Raw genomic sequence first — 19,607 nt, forward strand, 5'->3', positions numbered from 1 at the left:
CAACATCATAAAAATTTGCAATTTTCTTATAATACCCACTTGACATCCAATGCACTCAGTAACTCCCTTACGTGCACACATTCAATCTCTCACAAATCAACGAAGGATAGTTGGCCCTAGGCATAGAAAGAGAATAGGCCTAAAGTAAAGTTAGATTGCTAGCAAGTTAAACTCGACATGGAAATGGACATGGACATGAAGGTGACCTCCTTTGTTATCATACCTACAGATAGTAACTCAGACATGAACAATACTACAATAGGACATGACCAATCAAAGATCTGAGTAAAGCTTAACGCCAAGAAAAAGGGATAGAACTTTGGGAGGTCCAATTCTTTAGTGGAACAAGGTAAGAAGCTATGACTCGTAAAATAGGAGCCACAATCGATGGAACGAAAATTAGCACAAGACAACTACTAAAGAGTTGCGCACTATTGAGGGTGGATTAACAAGAATAAGGGAAACATATGTATCACTAAGTAGGGAAGTTACGCCCTACATTGGGTAGGTTGGGTAGCACAGGTTGGACTCTTCTAGAAAAGGAGAAATATGAGAAAGTTTTGTGTAGAATAAAATACTAGACAAACCCTATGTGAAAATCAAATCTTAACTAGCCTACACATTACTCAGAGACATTTATGCCTCTAAAACTAATACAAGAGCTAGTATCCCAAATGTAGAGAGAAAAACAATCTCTAAGTCGAGATCAACAAATGGCAATGCTAAGGTCTCACAATTCGTAGGGTTTTGGGATGCTTGTGACCATGTAGTGTTTCAAAAGTATCACACAAGTTTATGAGACCCTCTCCGTTGTAATACAGAAGACCTTTTTTTAGTCCACTCTTATTCCCCAGGTAAGAGTGTGGTTTCGAACTCCGCAGATGAAAAATGTGACATGACTTCATGTATGTGGAGGAGTTCCAGCTCACTAGCTTTGAAAGGAGACAAAGTAAACAAAACCCTATGGATCAATTGTTCACACTCAGAAAGAGGTGAAAGAGACAATACATTACTACATTAGGTGTACAAAAAGCTTACACTACAAAGTGAACCTGGCAACAACATGTCAGACGAGAAACAGATGAGTAGGTTCATGAATGGGCTAAATGACCTATCTTGCGAAATTTCTTCATAACTTGGTTGTGTAGATCCTTCTCCAAAGCTTGTGCAGTAGTCATGGCCATTTAGGATTTCATGACAAGGCTCCAAATACCAATGTTAGCAGCATATAGCCTCTCAAAAGAGGTAGAACATCCAATAGGTTGTGCTATACGCGAGTATATACAGTGCCCCAAATGCCAAGGCCATTTTAAGAGGCTTGAATTCTTATATCTCAACTAATATCGATCACCATATTAATAGCAGTGTAAGGCATTCATCATTCACCATCTAGACAAGGAGGGCACCCAATGGATCATAGTACTTGTAGATCATTGTTAGAGGACACCCAATGGGAGGTTGTGATGGCCACCATGTGATGGCAAGGTCTGAACCTGTGACCTATGCGTACATAATGCTAAGGACTTGCCCATTAATCTATTTTATACAAATATTTATTAAATTTAACATAATATCATATCCAATAGAAACCTCACTAATTGAATGTGGTTTTCTCATTAGATTCTGCTTTTGTGTCTTGATAATCCAGCCCCACTACAGCACTAATTCTTAGTTATTATAGCAACTTAAGAGATGAGAGGAAGAGTGTCGAATACATGTGTATAATGGACGTATTCACACTATCCCGTTTTGGCCATTTATGTAATTAGCATAAAGGGTAGTTGCCCTAAGTCGGTCACTATATATAGTGACCTTGTAACCTCTTTGTAAGGTTGGATGTTGTATTATTGCTTTGGGAAATAGAAAGTCGTTTTTGTGCCTCTCTCTCTCTCTCTCTCTGTGCAAAGACCTAGAAACTGTCATACGCAGGTATTCAAGCACGAATCGAATGCTTCTTGATCTTCCGCATTGACGACATTGTCTCCAACATCTGGTATCAGAGCGAGGTTCGGCCGTCATCACCGCCTGCACAGCATTCGGTTCTTCACTTCATCACGGCCTGCACAGTATTCACGTCATTCGAAGAAAGAGAGAAGAAGAACAAAAAAACGAGGTTTTGCACCTCATCGCGTTAGATCCTCTTCGCTTGGAGTAAGCCAGCCGGTTGTACTCCGTTCCTTGTGATCGCAACGCTCGAGGTGAAATCCCCTTGTGCAACATTGACACGATCGCGCTCCACTCGGTTAAACGGCATCCGAAAAGGTCATTAAACGTTGCTCGCCGCTCGTTGTAACCACTCGGTGCAGATCGGTCTCAAGACAACAACCCCAATTTGCGCTTCATCCGGCTGATCGACATTCGGGAGGATCAGTTGGATCTGTCTCTCTCGTCGCTGCAGCCACCCGAAGCAGAATCGGTCCAGATAATCGGTTTCAATAATCGGTATTCGGCATATATATCCGAAGCGAACCGGGCTCACTCCGACTCGGCAACATTCGGGAAGACCAGTCGGTTCTGTCCCTCAAGTTACCGGAGTCAATTCGAGCAAGTTCCGAAGCCGAACCGACTCGGGTTCAAATCCGACTAGAACGATATCGGGTGAGCCAACTGGCTGCACTCCAACAAGGTTCGTAGTCAACTCCGAACCGAGCTTCGTCAAACAAAACCGAACTTGATGGCATCAACATCCGGCTCGTCAGAAATGAGTCTACGAAAGTTCGATGGATCGAACTTCAACTTCTGGAAGGAACAAATGCAGGACTATCTCATAGTCAAGGGACAAATCGATCCCATCGAAAATGAAGAACCTCCAGAAGGATACAAACCAATTGAGTGGCAGAAGCTGGACAGAATCGTCCGCGCCACGATTCGGATGCACCTATCGGAATCGGTATACTTTACGGTGCAATCGTGTACGACAGCATTCGAACTGTGGAAAACACTGTCGGACACTTACGAAAAGAAGGTCGCCGCAACGAAGATGTTTCTGATCCGGCGCCTCTACAACTTGCGGATGAAAGAATCTGACTCGGTTCAAGCACACCTCAATGAGTACGAAAGCATCAGCTCCCAAATCTCGTCACAGGGGACGGCAATCGAGGATGAACTCAGAGCAATGATACTCATGAGCAGCCTTCCCTCATCATGGGAAACTTTCGTCACAACCGTGTGCAACGCGTCAACCACGGCTGTTAAGTACTCCGAAGTCACGAGCGCAATCCTGACCGAAGCAGCTCGGAGAAAGTCTTTCGCCAAAGACTCAACAGACGACGCTTATGTAGTACAAGGTTCGACAGACCGATCGAACATACGAGGAAGAGATTCCTCACGGCCGCCGAACAATCAGCGAAGACGGAGCCAGTCACGGGATAACCGAATCTGCAACTATTGCAAGAAACCCGGACACATCAAAGCCGACTGCCGCGCACTCAAGAACAAGAACAACAAGAAGAGTGGCCGGCATGAGGAGGTCAATTACGTCAGCTTCTCAGCTGATGTGCTACCAGACGACCCGAATATACTATCAATCGAAAATCCAGTCGGATCAGAAGTTCTACTCACGACTGAAGAATCGAGCACATGGCTCTTAGATTCGGGCGCGTCATTTCACGTGACTCCTCATCGATCCCAGTTTCGGCAATATACGATCCGTCACTCCGACTCAGTTCGAGTCGGCAACTCACAACACTGTGACATCATCGGAATCGGCACAGTAGAGCTCAACCTTGCAGGTGGCTCTACACTTGTACTCCACAATGTCCGACATGTACCCGAGCTCTCAAGGCCATTGATCTCAGTCGGACAACTAGATGAAGACGGCATTCGTGCCGGTTTCTCTTCGGGAGGGTGGACACTCCACAGGGGGAACCTCCTGCTTGCTAGAGGACCCAAGATACACTCCTTGTATCCGTTACATGTTACGCTCAGAGAGGGTAACCTGTTTTTGGTGGATATTCCTGTGTCATCACTATGGCACAGAAGATTAGGACACCTCAGCAAGGCCGGCATCACGCACCTATCTAGAGCCGGATACATCCCTAAACTCTCCTTCTCCGACCATCAATTCTGCGAGCATTGCCAGTATGGCAAACAAGCAGCCGCATCACACCCGACATCAGCACCAAGAGAAACGAGACCTCTCGATTTAGTCCATTCGGACGTTTGTGGCCCAATGCCGCATCAGTCTCTCGGCGGTGCCTCTTACTTCGTCACTTTTATTGACGATTCGACTCGAAAGGTGTGGGCTTATCCAATTCGCACCAAAGATCGGGTCTTCTCGATCTTCACCGATTGGCTCGCTATGGTGGAAAATCAAACCGACCAAAAGCTGAAATGCTTTCGGACAGACAATGGGGGAGAGTTTAAATCCGAAGAATTTGTCAAATTCTGCCGACAACGCGGCATCCGACGTGAATTTACGGCACCACACAGTCCGGAGCAAAACGGGATTGCAGAACGAATGAATCGGACAATCCAAGAACGGATAGTTTCCATGCTCCAACACTCCGGACTGTCGGATGGCTTCTGGGCAGAGGCTCTACTCACGGCAGTACACATAATCAGTATGTCGCCAAGTAGACCTCTAGGACTTCAAATTCCTCAGGAACTATGGATCGGCAGTAAGCCGAATTACAACAAGCTGAGGATCTTCAGATGCGAGGCGTACGCCCTCATTCCGAAAGATGATCGCCGAAAACTTGCACCTCGGTCCAGGAAATGCATCTTCCTTGGATATGGATCCGACGGCGAAATGGGATACCGACTCTGGGACCCCGAACGCAGACAAATCGTTCGAAGTTCGGACGTTGTGTTCAACGAGTCGGCTATGAATCCATCAGTCGAAAAACCGATCGAAGTCCGAAGGGTAACATTCTTCGATGTGCCGACCCTTCAAGAAGGCCCCGCTCTCAACACACGGTCAGCTTCACGGGTAGCTGAACCTTACACTACCGACTCGGACAACCCCGACTCGGCACAGCAGAACAATCCGCTTTCGGACCATCCGACCTTGATACCCGATGCGACCAGTCCAATCTTACCTCGACGATCCGAGAGACTGTCGCCACCTCCGGAGAGGTATTCTCCTGGAATTTTCTTCACCGACGCCGGCGAACCGACGTCTTACGAAGAAGCATCGACATCTGTCGATTCAGCCACCTGGCATCTGGCTATGGAGTCGGAAATGCACTCCATTCGGGCAAACAAGACTTGGGATCTGGTTGAATTACCTAGGAACCGACGTGCTCTTCCTTGCAAGTGGGTTTATCGACTAAAAGAGACGCCTGATTCGACCACCCCAAAGTACAAGGCCAGATTAGTTGCGAAGGGCTTCCGACAAGAATATGGCGTCGACTTCGACGAGATTTTTTCACCAGTGGTGAAAATGACAACCCTTCGTTTTCTACTCGGCGTAGTGGCAGCCGACAACTTGGAGCTGATTCAGCTAGATGTCAAAACAGCCTTCCTCCATGGTGATCTTGACGAGGAAATTTACATGGAGCAGCCAAAAGGCTTCGTGGCGACTGGCCAAGAACATCTAGTCTGCCGACTCAGGAAGAGTCTATACGGCCTCAAACAGGCACCGCGACAATGGTACAAGAAGTTCGACGACTTCATCCAATCGATCGGCTTCTCAAAAAGCGATGAGGACCATTGTCTCTTCACCAACACAGCTCAAGATGGATCACCCATCTTCCTCATCATTTACGTGGACGACATGCTAATTTCTGGACGCCACGCGGGCGAACTTGCCGTCCTTGGCATGAAGATTAGTCGGCATCGCGCTAAACGACATCTTTTTTTGTCTCAGACCGACTATACCCGACGTGTCTTAGAACGCTTCAACATGCAATCAGCTAAATCTGCTTCAACCCCGCTCCCCATGACTCTTCGGCTCTCTCAGCGAGACTGCCCGACATCCGGTCCGGAGGGGGAAGATATGAAGTCGGTACCGTATGCACCGGCAGTCGGCTCCCTTATGTACCTGATGGTCACGACACGGCCTGATATTTCTCATGCCGTAGGAGTCGTTAGCAGATTTATGCACAATCCTGGCCGATCGCATTGGAACGCAGTCAAGCATGTGTTCAGATATCTGGCTGGCACAAAAGACCACGGCATTCTCTTCGGTCCGAACCGAACCTCAGGCGTAGTCGGTTACACCGACTCGGACTTCGCCGGCTGTATAGACAGTCGGAAATCAACAACTGGATACTGCTTCAAATTCGGCAATGGAGCAATTTCGTGGAAGTCGAAACTTCAGGAGTGCACAGCGACCTCAACGACCGAAGCAGAATATGTAGCTGCGTCTGACGCAGCAAAAGAAGCTTTGTGGCTCGGTCGGCTGGCGCACACGTTTCGACAAGTCGACCATGACTCGGCCCCAGTTGTCTACAACGACAGTCAAGGTGCTGTTGCCTTGTCGAAAAATCCGGTTCACCACAACGCCTCCAAACATATCGACGTTCGATATCACTTCGTTCGGGACTGCGTCATTTCAGGGAAAATCGGTCTAGAGAAAATATCCACAACCGACAATGTCGCAGATGGAATGACCAAGTGTCTTTCGGTAGACCGCTTTCGGTCCCTTCGGCATCAGATGGGCGTAACGACAAACCAGTCCGGTTAGAGCCGGACACAAAGCAGGATGGTTCCCGACAACCGACATCAGTTCCTTAATGATCGGCTTCAACTGTTCCGACCCGACCAGTTCGGTCTTCTGCCTTCGGACCCTGCCGACTCGAACAAAGCTGATATGTCCGAGAACCTAAGTCTATACCTGTAATCTTAGATAACCCATGTATACGCCCATTACGGGGGAGTGTCGAATACATGTGTATAATGGACGTATTCACACTATCCCGTTTTGGCCATTTATGTAATTAGCATAAAGGGTAGTTGCCCTAAGTCGGTCACTATATATAGTGACCTTGTAACCTCTTTGTAAGGTTGGATGTTGTATTATTGCTTTGGGAAATAGAAAGTCGTTTTTGTGCCTCTCTCTCTCTCTCTCTCTGTGCAAAGACCTAGAAACTGTCATACGCAGGTATTCAAGCACGAATCGAATGCTTCTTGATCTTCCGCATTGACGACATTGTCTCCAACAAAGAGCTCTCCTTATCATAATATGCATGTTAGTAGCTTGCAAATGCTTAATGAGCACACTTGTCACTTCGCCAACAAAAGGGATAGGATGATACAACTTGACACAGCTCAAAAAAGGAGACGACTCCTATTGAAAGGAAGACTTGCACTCGATGTTACACACCTAGAGACAATATTGTGCAATGAGTTTTGGAGAGCGACTTTCTTTGATTAGTTGATACGTTGGAGGGGTCAATATAGCATATATTTTTTAGTGGTGTGACCTAACCCATTCCATCTTGAAAATCGGACATACAAGAATGAAAATGATGCAATCTTATCTGCAATGCAAATGATGTCCCAAAACATATATAAGCCATGTTTAATGGAAAAACAAACACCAGAATGCTAAGTTGGTTGGTTGTGATCCTTGCTTCTTCTTTTACCCCTTTAATCTATCTCATTGAAAATGAATAACTATTGTCCTAGAATTACATCAAAGAAATCATTGTAATGCTTCTATTACAAGTTCAAATTATTGCAGATGTATTACATACATAATGACTGTATGAATTACATAATGATTTAGATAGGCAAAAGAAACTAATATTCAAATAAATCTGTGTTGATCAGATTAGGCAAGGCCTACCTATGGATCTCTTGCTCCACAACATATCCAAATATTTCAATAAAAATACAAAAAAAAACATTCGAAAAGTTCATAAAAAGTACGTGTCCCTTTCAAAAGTTTTGGTTAAGAAATTCGAATTTAGAAAAATGGTTTTGCTCTATTCAAGGTCCTTATCAAAAAATATTAATTATTATCCATGTAGTATATTTCAAGTATTATACTTTACTAGCTGCATAGCCTGAATTTTTCTTTCTAAATTATATACAAAAAAAATTGTATTTCCTGGCCTGACTTTGTTGTCATCACAAAGTTCTTCATTCAATCTTTTCTGACGATATCACCTTTGCAAAGCCTAAGGTGACGCCCAAGGTCCATCGTTCAAAGGAGCCATTAACAAAGTCATAATATGCCCCATGCAATGTCACCTCTCCATTCTCAACTCTCTCTCTCACAAAGGGAAATGAAAGACAATTCCTCAACGATTGATCAACTGATTCCTAGACATTGAGCATGATAATAATTATAGTTAAATAGACATGGCCAAATTAAGTTCAAAGTAAATGGAGATCAACTAGTAACTTATAATTAAGATGGAAATAAAAACACTATCAAAGTAAATGAGGATGAGACCCCTAGTAATGGATCATTTATAGAAGATTTTACAAGATATTTAATATATTCTAACCTTTTCACAATAGGTGCATTGTTCATCAAAGGAGTCATATGCACGTGTATTTTTCACCTTCCAGGAAGCCCCTTTTCCGATCAAGACCCAATCTTCAATGAATTCACTGCAGTTATAGGTAGCATAAGGATATCAAATTAGACATGAGTTTAGCAGATGATATCAAGGGGATCATTATGAAATATGTAGCTCTATCACCTGAGTTCAGATGAAGGTATGTTTTAAATGCCAATTCCTCTTCTTTAAACAAAGTTCTTTTTCAATCCCCTTTTTAGTAATAATAAGAAAAAATTTAGATGCCATTCTTACAAAAATCTATGTTCTTAAGTGCCTTTCTTTATATATACAGAAGGGTACAGATAAAACAAAAATGGAGGTGCTTAAAGAAGTTTGAATACAAAAAGCTTGTTTGTTTAATTCAAGGGAAATTTACAAAAAAGAGGAGAGGTTTTAATCTATCTAGGTACGGTCAAACAGGCATTATAAAGAGGATCTGTTGCATATAGTGAATAAAGTTATATATAGACCTGAATTTGTTCGAACCATCTTCTTTCATTTCCATCAAAGCTCTGATACCACCACACCGGCTGTGCCCAATAACAATGAGGTGTTTTACCTATAATAAAAACAAAACAAGAAGGCACCGAATTTTGTAGTTCAAGGGAAACAAGTAGCAATCTATAATGCTAGAAAGAAAGAAAGACAGAAAGAAAGAGAAAAAGTAGTCTTTACCTTCAGCTGCAAAATACCAAATTCAATGGCAGCAGCAGTTGAAGAGCATGATTTCTACATGAACATAAATATATACAAATCCTAATAAAAATGTATTTTTTCTTTCTCTAATTAGACTTTTTTTTTCTCAGAATATCAATTTTTAACAATGTCTCTTACAGATGAGTATGGCGGAACTAGATTTGCAATATTGCGCAGTACGAAAGCATCGCCAATGTCTAGACCCATGATTTTGCATGGATCAACCCTTGAATCCGCGCATGAAATGATCATGAACTATCAATCAAACAAACAGAAATTTTCGAATCTTGGAGCTTTTCTTGAGTAGTTTGCACTATATAACATCATCTAAACCAATGGGAATATGTTAGCAAAATGGCACATATATATAACCGGTGGGCATTGAACTTCAGCCAGCGTCTTGAACAATTCTCTCTCTTTCCTGGAAGACAAATCAAACACGTGTATAGATAGATACACAAGAACTTATTACAACTTCAAAACCCTGTTACAAGATGGGAAGAAATACCCCCAAGTTATTTTAGCCATAAAAAGTTAAGAAATCAATGCAAAACAAGTTCAGAGGATTTTCAACGCATGGTAATGGATGCAAAACAGTGAAAGTAAATATATAACCGCAATGATATACACTTAGGTTTTAACTCACTTGTAATACTCCTTGAATTTGAGAAACCCTTTTCTAATCTTTTCCAGTGGTTCAACTTTGCTTGTCAGCTCAGACACATCTGTCTTCGGTTCCATGACAGTTGTTTTTGGCTTGGTCAGTGTAATGCTTTGTCTGCAAAATACACACAACATTATTAGTCTCATACCAAAGTCACCATGGAATTCAATGGATACGTAAATTAGAAATATATATATGAGCAAGTCATAAGATATGTGTGTATATACACTTTGACCAAGTATAGAGATCACTGATGTTTCAAATCTTGGTGAACATTGATGTTCAGTCTATCCATCTATTTTACATTCATCACTGTCTTGGATATGTTCAATAAACAAAAAACCAAGCATGTCAAATACAATGCATTCCATGCACAGATAACAACAAAACAGAGAAATTAGAGAGGGGAAATAGTTAACTTAACTATCATATTTTGCGTAGCACGATTCATGGAAATGAGAGATGTAGTGAATTTTTTACTTGGAGAAAATAATGAGGAACTGAGAACATTGAAAAACTCTGACTTTCTTTATGTGGTGTTTCTCTACACAAAACTATATTTATTCCGTAAACTTTATATATGTAAAAACCAGTTCATATAATCAATTGAAAGTTTCTTGATCGAAATATAGAGCACAGGTTAACTGATTTTGCCTATCACACATAATTTTTCTTTACAAAGTCCGATTGAATCTAAACAACAAATGCTGGTATTACATTGCCACCACCTTGTCCCATTCCCAAGGTTTAAATTTGAACTAAAGATTAATATCCAGGATCAAGATAAATGGGCATAGATTCCATGTTTCAACAGTTTATTGAGATTGAACTTGAGCCCCAAATTTTATAGTGCCACATTGTGTCATCATACAATGTGTCTAAATTGGCGTGCTATATCCAAAATAAGAGAAGATGACTATAGAGGAAGAACTTCCTTTTTTTCACACTGTTTGAGTTTACATATTGCATAAATTATAGTACAGTTAGATACCACTGTAGCACTAAAAGCTCAACGACTGTTTTCCAAGTCTATCAAGTTTACACTTCAGGGTGAGGTGCATCCACTCAGATAGCATGGGGAGGTCGAATAACTGTGACCATATCAATCCACTCCATAGTGTATGATCTAGCATAGCTAGAGACCACTATAGCATCAGTGCAGAATATGATATAGATAGACATCTCTTTCTAGAAAGAATTGTACCTCTCCAGAAATCCTCAGATCTGGCTTTCCTGAAATAAAAACTGTTTGAATATGAACCATGCAAAAACTATCACAATCCCCTGGAAAAACACATAGAAGGAAAACTCTTCCAAAGTTCAAAAACTTACTCTGTTGACCGGGATTTGAGGAAGTAAAGAAGCAAGAGATAGCTGATTCAAAGGGCTGATAAAAAATAAAGAAAGAAAGAAAGAACTCTCTGGTATTAGGGTCCTATCCCTACAGTAATTTGATGTATGACCTTCTAGTCTCTGTTAGATAATCTTACCAACTAGCTACAATCAGCTAGGCGCTCTCTCTATCTATCTATTTGTCTCTCTATAGAGCTGCATGAATTAGAATTAGAATTAGAATTTTTATCATCCATAAAGAGGCCACTTTTGACGTATGGGACTGTCCTAGCATCCAAGAGAAGAAAGGGGGCTTTTCCTTTTGGGATGACATTGCTATGTGATTGAGAGGCGACTTGAGAAAAGAAGTCAAAATGGAGTAGCAGAGAGGAAGAATAGACATCTTCTAGAGGTAACAAGAAGCATGATGATTTCTATGAATGTCCCAAAGCAGCTGTGGGGACAGGCAGTTTTGATGGCTGCCGCATTAATCAATAGAATGCCCTCTAGAGTATTGGAGTGGAAGTCTCCATGTGAGTTGTTGCAAGGGAATAGCTCTGGAATCCTTCCTATGAAGGTGTTTGGATGTGTGTGTTTTGTAAAGGACAGTAGACCATCTGTAGGAAAACTTGATCGTAGAGCTGTGAAACGTGTATTTGTGGGATACTCGGCCACACAAAAAGGATATGTTTGTTGGAGTCCAGTAGAGAAGAGATTATTTGTGAGCATGGATGTGAATTTCAGAGAGTCGGAGCCATATTATAAACAAGAGGTAACTTCACCCTTTGATGATGGAGATAATGGTGAGAGGTTGCTAAAAATAGGATCAATTCCTTTGCTGATCACTACATCAGCTGCGAAACAAGTGAGCATAGAAGATAAGGAAAAGAAGACGATGAACCTATATGTGTTGGGACTCAAGCTGAGGAGGAGCTAAAGGTGTATACATAGAAGAGGAAGCAGAAAGAAGGAAATATGAACACGTCTTCAGTGCCACTTGTGCCATCAAGGTCCATGTCCCGACCTGCCTCAACTTCTGAAATACCTATAGAACTCCCAAACCCAGAAATCACAGGTGATATGATTTCCTCTCCTTCTCCTATAGAGGTTAGGAGGACCTCACGCAATAATGCAAGAGTCCCTGCTGATCGTTATGGTTTTCCTCATGATATTGCTCAATTTATATTGCTACACATAGAGCATTCATTGCATCATTGGACTCTCTCACTTTACCCGAGAAGATCCAAAGTGGAAAGCAGCCATGCAAGAAGAACTCGGAGATCTTGAGAAGAACAAAACTTGGGAGATTGTGTCACTACCACCGGGAAAGAAGGCGGTCAGTGCAAATGGGTGTTTACAATAAAACAGACCCCAAAGGGGAAAATAGATCGATACAAGGCACGATTGGTGGCTAAGGGATATAGTCAGACATATGGTGTTGATTATGATGAGACTTTTGCACCTGTAGCGAAGATGAGCACTGTTAGAACGCTTATTTCCTTAGCAATGAAAAAGGATTGGAAATTACATTAATTAAATGTAAAAAATGCATTCCTTCATGGAGAGTTGATGGAGGAAGTGTACATGGATATCCCCCCAGGTTTTGGTACAATTCAAACAGTAGGTAAGGTTTGTAGACTAAGGAAGTCGCTTTATGGACTAAAGCAATTCCTCGAGCCTGGTTCGACAAGTTAAGAAGGGCTATGGTGGGTATGGGATACCAACAAACGAATGCAGAGCGTACAGTGTTTTTTCGACAACACAAGGAGCATACTACATTACTTGTTGTGTATGTGGATGATATAATTATCACGGGTAACGATGAAGGAGAAATCGCCCAACTGAAGGTGCAATTGCGTAAAGAGTTTGAGGTGAAGGATTTCGGATTTCTACAATACTTTCTTGGAATTGAGGTAGCTCGTGGAGCAGGAGTTGTTCTATCTCGGCAAAAATATGTATTAGATCTTCTCACAAAAACTGGAACGTTGGGTTGTAGGCCCGTAGCTTCTCCAATCGACCAAAAGATCAAGCTAACTGAACTTGTAGGAGAGAAAGTTGACCGTGAAAGGTATCAAAGATTGGTAGGTCGACTGATTTATTTGACTCACACCCGTCAAGATATTTCATTTGTAGTAAATGTGGTAAGTCTCTACATGCATGATCTGAGGAAAGATCATATGGATGCAGTGTACCATATTCTAAGATATCTCAAAGGCGCCTCGGGGAAGGGATTGATCTTTAGAAGACATGGTCATTTTAACATTGAGGGCTATTGTGATTCTGATTGGGCCAATTGTGCTGATGATAGGAAATCCACATCAGGATACTGCATGTTTGTTGGGGGCAATCTGGTCTCTTGGAAGAGTAAGAAATTGTCAGTAGTAGCAAGGTCAACAGCCAAAGCAGAGTATAGAGCTATTGCTATAGGAGTTGCGGAGATGTTATGGCTGAGAACTCTCCTAGTAGAACTAAAGGTGAATCAAGAAAATCAGATGATGTTGTGGTGTGACAATAAGTCAGTAATCAGCATTGCCAACAATCCGGTACAGCATGATAGGACCAAGCACATCGAAATCGACAGATTCTTTATCACGGAGAAGCTTGATAACGGAGTCATGTTTCTACTGAACCTCAAGTAGCAGATTGTCTAACAAAGGGACTTGGGCCGGTAAGTCTTACTAGATTGTGTGACAAGATGGGCTTAGTGGATATTTTTTCGCCCATCTTGACGGGGAGTGTTGAGAATGATTAAAAGTTATAACGGCTAGCCCAACGGTTAGTTAGCTCCAACGGCCAGATCTTGGCCTTTATAAAGAGGAACTTTCTCCTCATGTAAATATGAGCGATCTCTGTATTTTCTCCCTCCTATTGTGATATACCAATGTATATTATTGAACAAATGTGCCTTCTCATTTTTCTATTGATACGATCAATAGGCATTCTTGCTTTATATTGAGACCAACATTAAGGGTTGACATTTACAATGTAGTATTCTATCTTTGTCCTCTTAGCATCTTCCCACTCCATCCTTGATGATTTCAACCATTGTTCAATCATTACATAATGCATAGCACCGCCCGAAAGCTCGAAAAGATTATCCACACCCCATCTTCTAAACCATTTCCTTATGTCAACAACCCAAGCGGATGAGAGAATCTTACTCTTATGACTTTTGTAATGTTTTTATATACTCTTTGGAGTGCCAATATTTCTACGGGTTGAACACCTATTACCAAGAGCATAACCTGGTAAGAGGTAGTGCATTTAACTCCTAATTGCCTCCTTAAAAACATCTTTTGAATTTTCTCAATCTCATTCCATGCATTAAGAGATATGGTGCCACTCCATACTTATACTCCATAAAGCAATACATGAGTTACCATGGCATTAGTTTTACTTCCCATCCACGAGGCCAACAATTTAAGGGGGGGTGGGGGGGGGGAGGAGAGCAAGTTAGAGGAGAATTCGGAGAGAAAGATATGCTCAAACAATTTACACCCATTTAAATGAACAATGCATGTAGATCCATGCCAACCAGCATAATAGCTCTAGAGGATGAAAAAGACCTACGCTTTCTAGCTGGCTAGAAGTCAGTTGATACAACTCACACAAAAGAGGAACTCATCAAATGTATGGGGTATTCATCCCGATATGTATATACGCCCAGTTTTGCTGAGCCTCTATGAAATGCTTCCGCTAAAAATGGCAAGAAAATCAAACTCATCTACAAGGATGGAAGAAGAACAAGCTTTCTAATTATTTTTACTATCATGGTAGGCTCACACTTCCAAGACTATATAGTATGATTGTGGGAAAAGACAATTAGTAAATTGGTAGACAAACAAAATTTAAAAGAGCCATTTGCCAAAACATTCATGACAAACAATCTCATTATCTTCTACTCATAAAAAAAGACAGAGCCGACTCAAGGTTGAAACTCTATATTTGTTGCTTTGTAAATTTCAGAAAATCCTCTATACAATAGCACAAAAGGAACTCCAAGAATGTATGGAAAAAAATGGTATATTATGTGAATACCAATACAAAATGTTTTTCAAGTGAGCTTCGGGGCAATCTCAAGGTAATGCAAGGGTGCCCTCTCTCACCCATTGTGTTTGGCTTATGCATAAACCACTTCAAATATTTCACCACGCAAGCATAACAAATTAAGCAGCTTTCTAACATAAACTTTCAACAGTCAGTTACGCCACAGCTTTGCTATACAAACAGTACAATGCTCTTCTCAGAGGATGTCAATACCTAATTTCAATACTTACTTCACAGCATTGAGAGTTTTCGTCGAGAGAGTGGCCTTTTGAGTAAATGCAAGAAAAACCAAAAGTCAAGACCAAGCAGCCAAATGTCTACCCATACGTCGCATACAAGCACACGGTCTTGAATCCGTGAGCTTTTAAACGGGTTGAGCAAGCTACACTTTAAATCACCAAAGACTGGACAATGCCATAGTTGCCAATTGTTTCATAAACTGGAAGGGTGAAGAAACAAAGGATAACCCTTGATAAATGACAAAATGCTACCTCCGAAAAAAAAAAATGCATATTATATATAATAAGTATAATATAAAACTCTGAAAATAGGATCCAATTTTAATTTGTATAGCATAGATAATCAGTATAGCATATATGAGATAGTGGAATGTATAAGTGGATCAGAACTTTGAAAAAACGAAAATCAAAATTTAGAAATGATAAGAGTTCGAAGAGACTAAATGTAATCCTACATGAGGATGTGTTAGATGATCCTTTTCTTTTCTCTATAGTTTTTGAAGATGTTCTATGATCATCCACAAACTGAAAAGTCAGTGCGCTAGCTGATGCTCTATGCATTCGTATATCTTCTATTACAGTGCTGAAGGAGTTTTAAAAGCGGGTGCATTTGATGATCCTTTTCCTAGTTTTAAAGATGTTCGAAGATTCCGAAGACAGGCAAGGCATTGTGCGGTAGATGATGACGACTAATCAATCTCATCGATAAAAATCCAGAAAAACACAGGAAATATCAAAGGCATTGCATAGTCCGCAAATCCCACAGTGGGACCGTATGCTGGAAACATACACACACACATATATACATATAAATATAAATATAAATGTGTGTGTGTGTGTGTGTGTGTGTGTGTGTGTGTGTGTGTGTGCATATCTTTCTTTTGCTTTCCTTTGTTTTTTTGGTTTTCCTGCTTTTTTGCTGTATTTGTTTCTACTCTTCGGTTCTTTGATGTTGGTTTTTTTGTTCCTTACCTTTTCTTATTGGTTAAAATAAATAAAAGAATGGAGTTAGACGAGCTCGCCGCAGCACAAAAGAAGCAGAACAGAATGACAGATGCATTTTTAAGCATACGTTATTATTAATATGAGGAGCTATGGCGTCGTAGCAAATACCTGGTTGGGTACCACGCAGATCCTCCCGGCCTCTGTCTTCTTGCTGTCTGTCGGTCTGTCGGTCGGTCTCTCTGGCTTAAGCAATGTCTGCAAAAATACAGAGAAATACAAGCATCTCCTGTTCCATAGAGAAAAGCAGAGAAAAGCAAATCCTTCACACCCCACCACCTTCCCATAATAACATTTATTTATTTGTTTTATGTATTTTTATTTTCTTTAATTGTATTTTCTTTTCTTTCTTTTTTTTTCTTTCTTTTTTATTTTTTTTATTTTTTATTTTTTTTTTTATTTTTTTTTTATTCTTTATTATTGTTTCCTTTTAAAATTTTTAAAATTTTAATGTTTTCTTTTTCCTTTTTTTTTCATTTAACGTTCTTGTGAGGGGGACCTACTCTCATTGGAAAGATTCCAACAATATTTGAACATGCAAATGTTCCCCTCCGACTTTTTTTGGATAGTTGTAGATAATTATTAAACATCTGAATTTGTTCCGCATTAACAGAAAGTTGCATGAGAGGAAATGATCGCTAGCTTATAAGAGGAAATTCCGAAGTGTTTATAGACGATAAGACACGTTTACATCATGTTAGAAGTTGAACAAGTTCTTGGTAATTGAGAAAAGAGTCATACTAGACACGTGGCGTCTTATCGTGGACATTGTTTCCAAAGACGAAAGAGCATGGCAATTGCCTAAAACATTAATACGATATCATTTTCAAACTTTCTTGTCCCAAACATCAATGAAAGGAAATATTATGTAAACAGGATTCAATAATATTCTTATTTATTGAGTAATCACTTCTATTAGGCGTTGATTGCAGGCTATGATGTGGATCAGTGGCATGGAATGCGCGTTTTTGGAGTTGAGATTGACCTATGTGGTGCTAGCAAGTAAGGTCGAGGACAACTTGTGTTGGTTTTATGCCACACCTAATAGATATGGGTCCACCTTTACTTTGTTTATGCCTCAATTATATTTGTATGGTTTATGCCATGCTCTTTCTTCGAGTTGTGGATTTTGCATGGGGACTTAAAAAGGGAATTTTACTAAATAATAAGTATAATGGCAATATTACCTCTTCTACTAGGGTTTTGTGTTTCCATTATTTACATACATGTTATCTCATTTACCGATATTTTCAAAAAATGCCTCTCACTTTGATTAAAGGGCTCATTGGTGTGTATGTATATGCAAACACAGATAAGGGTATTATAACGAGTTACTAAGAATGTTGCCAATAAGGGATGACAAAGTGATCAAGATCCTTAATAGCCAAATCGTGACTTGTCTTCATTGTATATATATAATATTTTGCAAGAATGTATGTGATTTCCTCAAATGGCCCAAAGTTTTCTTTACTAGTGTGAATGCTCGATGTGAGAAAGTTAGGGATAAGTAAGTAGATGCCAATGAGCTTAGAATTCATAATTAAATAAAACTTATGATGGAGCGCATCAAAATCTCACCTTTGTAGTGGCATCAATGATTGCAATATAAGATGTTCTTTAGAAATATATTCACTTTGAACGAGTTTTTTCATTCACTATTAATTTTATTAGATTCTCGTATTATGATAACTATTTATATCTGAATGGCAAAGTTTGAAAATGAAGGGAAGATTCTTAACTTGGGGACAATGTTAAAACAGTTCCAAACTAAATGTCAACAATGTGACCCTACATGAGATAAACATTAGTTAATATTGAGAGTAGTCATATTTACTATCATATAGTAATGTGTTTACGTATTCTTGAAAAGCCGAAAACCACATATGTCAAGCTATTTATGGTTCAAAGGTTATTGAATTCATGAGTTTTACTTTATTTTTCTCTAACAGATTTGTTGCAAAAGAGCAATGCGTAGGTCTCATGGTTCACTGCCACACATAAGTGAGTTGCCATAATGAAGAAAGTTCATTGTTGAGTAAACAATTACATAGCAAAATGATAGCTATGATGATTTTGTAATAAACTTGCCAAAATGTACTCCCACTTCGAATGTGAATGGATTTCCAACCCAATCAACGATCGTCTAGAATAAAGGGTCACCCTAAAGTGACGGACAAATGTGAGGTATAACGACAATTCATAGGTTTGTGAAGGAAAGACCAAGGATAAAGATTAATATTTATGGAAATGCATCAAACATGTAAAGAATATATGATAAGAAATGATTATGGGAGCAAAAAAGAAAGTATAAAGATCACATTATTCGGAGAAAAAGAAGAAGCATGGGGAGTATCTAAGTTGAGTAGTGCCATAATCATGACAAACACAAAGGACCACATCATTATTACTTGAACATTTGATTTGATTCGCAATTACTTGTTGAATTAACACGGTTTGAATATCTTGACCAAGACACACATGCATTGCCAAATGCATAGTCTTCAGTTTGTGACCGTGGTTTAGGCTAAAGAAGATTTGAGCTTGAACACCCTCCACTATGGATTATACAAATTAAGGGGTAATTAGGGGCTAAAAATGAGGGGAAAAGGCAAAATCTAGAATTGTGGCCACCAAAAAGAAAAACATAACATGCATCTCTCATCACAAAACAAATTTTCCAATGAAATTTGCAATATACATGAAAAGCCCAATTTCAAATTCAAGACTTAGTTAGGTGGTGATCTTGATGTATTCGGCCTCTTTTTTATGGATGGTGAAAGGAAGTTCTCGCTCTCTTTCTCCTTTACTTGTTGTTTTTTTCTATTCCCTCATAAAAAGAGTGTATATATCGAAACAACATGTTAATATTAAAAAACACCCTTGTTGTCCCTACTAGCCAATTCCTACTACAATAGTGGGGATTGGATGGCAAGGCAAGCTCTCTCTCTCTCTCTCTCATCTATGTTTATTTTCGATGATTGGGTACAGATCCCATTTTGTTGTAACCAATTGTCTCACAGGCCAAATGTGGTCTTAGAAGACATTAATATTTCTTTCTTTCTTTCTCAAGTTCGACCTAGCTCGCCTAGACTTTGCCCCTCATCTCATACATCATGATCAGTCTACCGTGAACCTTCAAAAGAAATCTGGCAACCTTGAAAAGATAACAAC

General features: G+C 40.2%; 1 protein-coding gene across 1 annotated transcript; it reads right to left on the reverse strand.

The window, feature by feature from the left end:
* Positions 1-7,851: 7,851 nt before the first annotated feature.
* On the reverse strand, positions 7,852-16,623 carry LOC147864630 (carbonic anhydrase 2-like). Its single transcript, XM_087318928.1, has 8 exons — positions 16,548-16,623; positions 9,799-9,930; positions 9,525-9,573; positions 9,291-9,407; positions 9,132-9,185; positions 8,927-9,015; positions 8,400-8,505; positions 7,852-8,211 (listed from the first exon to the last, which is right to left on the reverse strand). The coding sequence occupies exons 2-8, from the start codon at positions 9,891-9,893 to the stop codon at positions 8,029-8,031; spliced, it is 693 nt and encodes a 230-aa protein (XP_087175054.1). The 5' UTR covers positions 9,894-9,930; positions 16,548-16,623; the 3' UTR covers positions 7,852-8,028.
* Positions 16,624-19,607: the final 2,984 nt, after the last annotated feature.

The sequence above is a fragment of the Azolla caroliniana genome, unplaced genomic scaffold (assembly GCF_043228905.1).
Source record: "Azolla caroliniana isolate FFs.n. ecotype wild unplaced genomic scaffold, voAzoCaro1.0.p SCAF_4, whole genome shotgun sequence".
Lineage (NCBI taxonomy): Eukaryota > Viridiplantae > Streptophyta > Polypodiopsida > Salviniales > Salviniaceae > Azolla > Azolla caroliniana.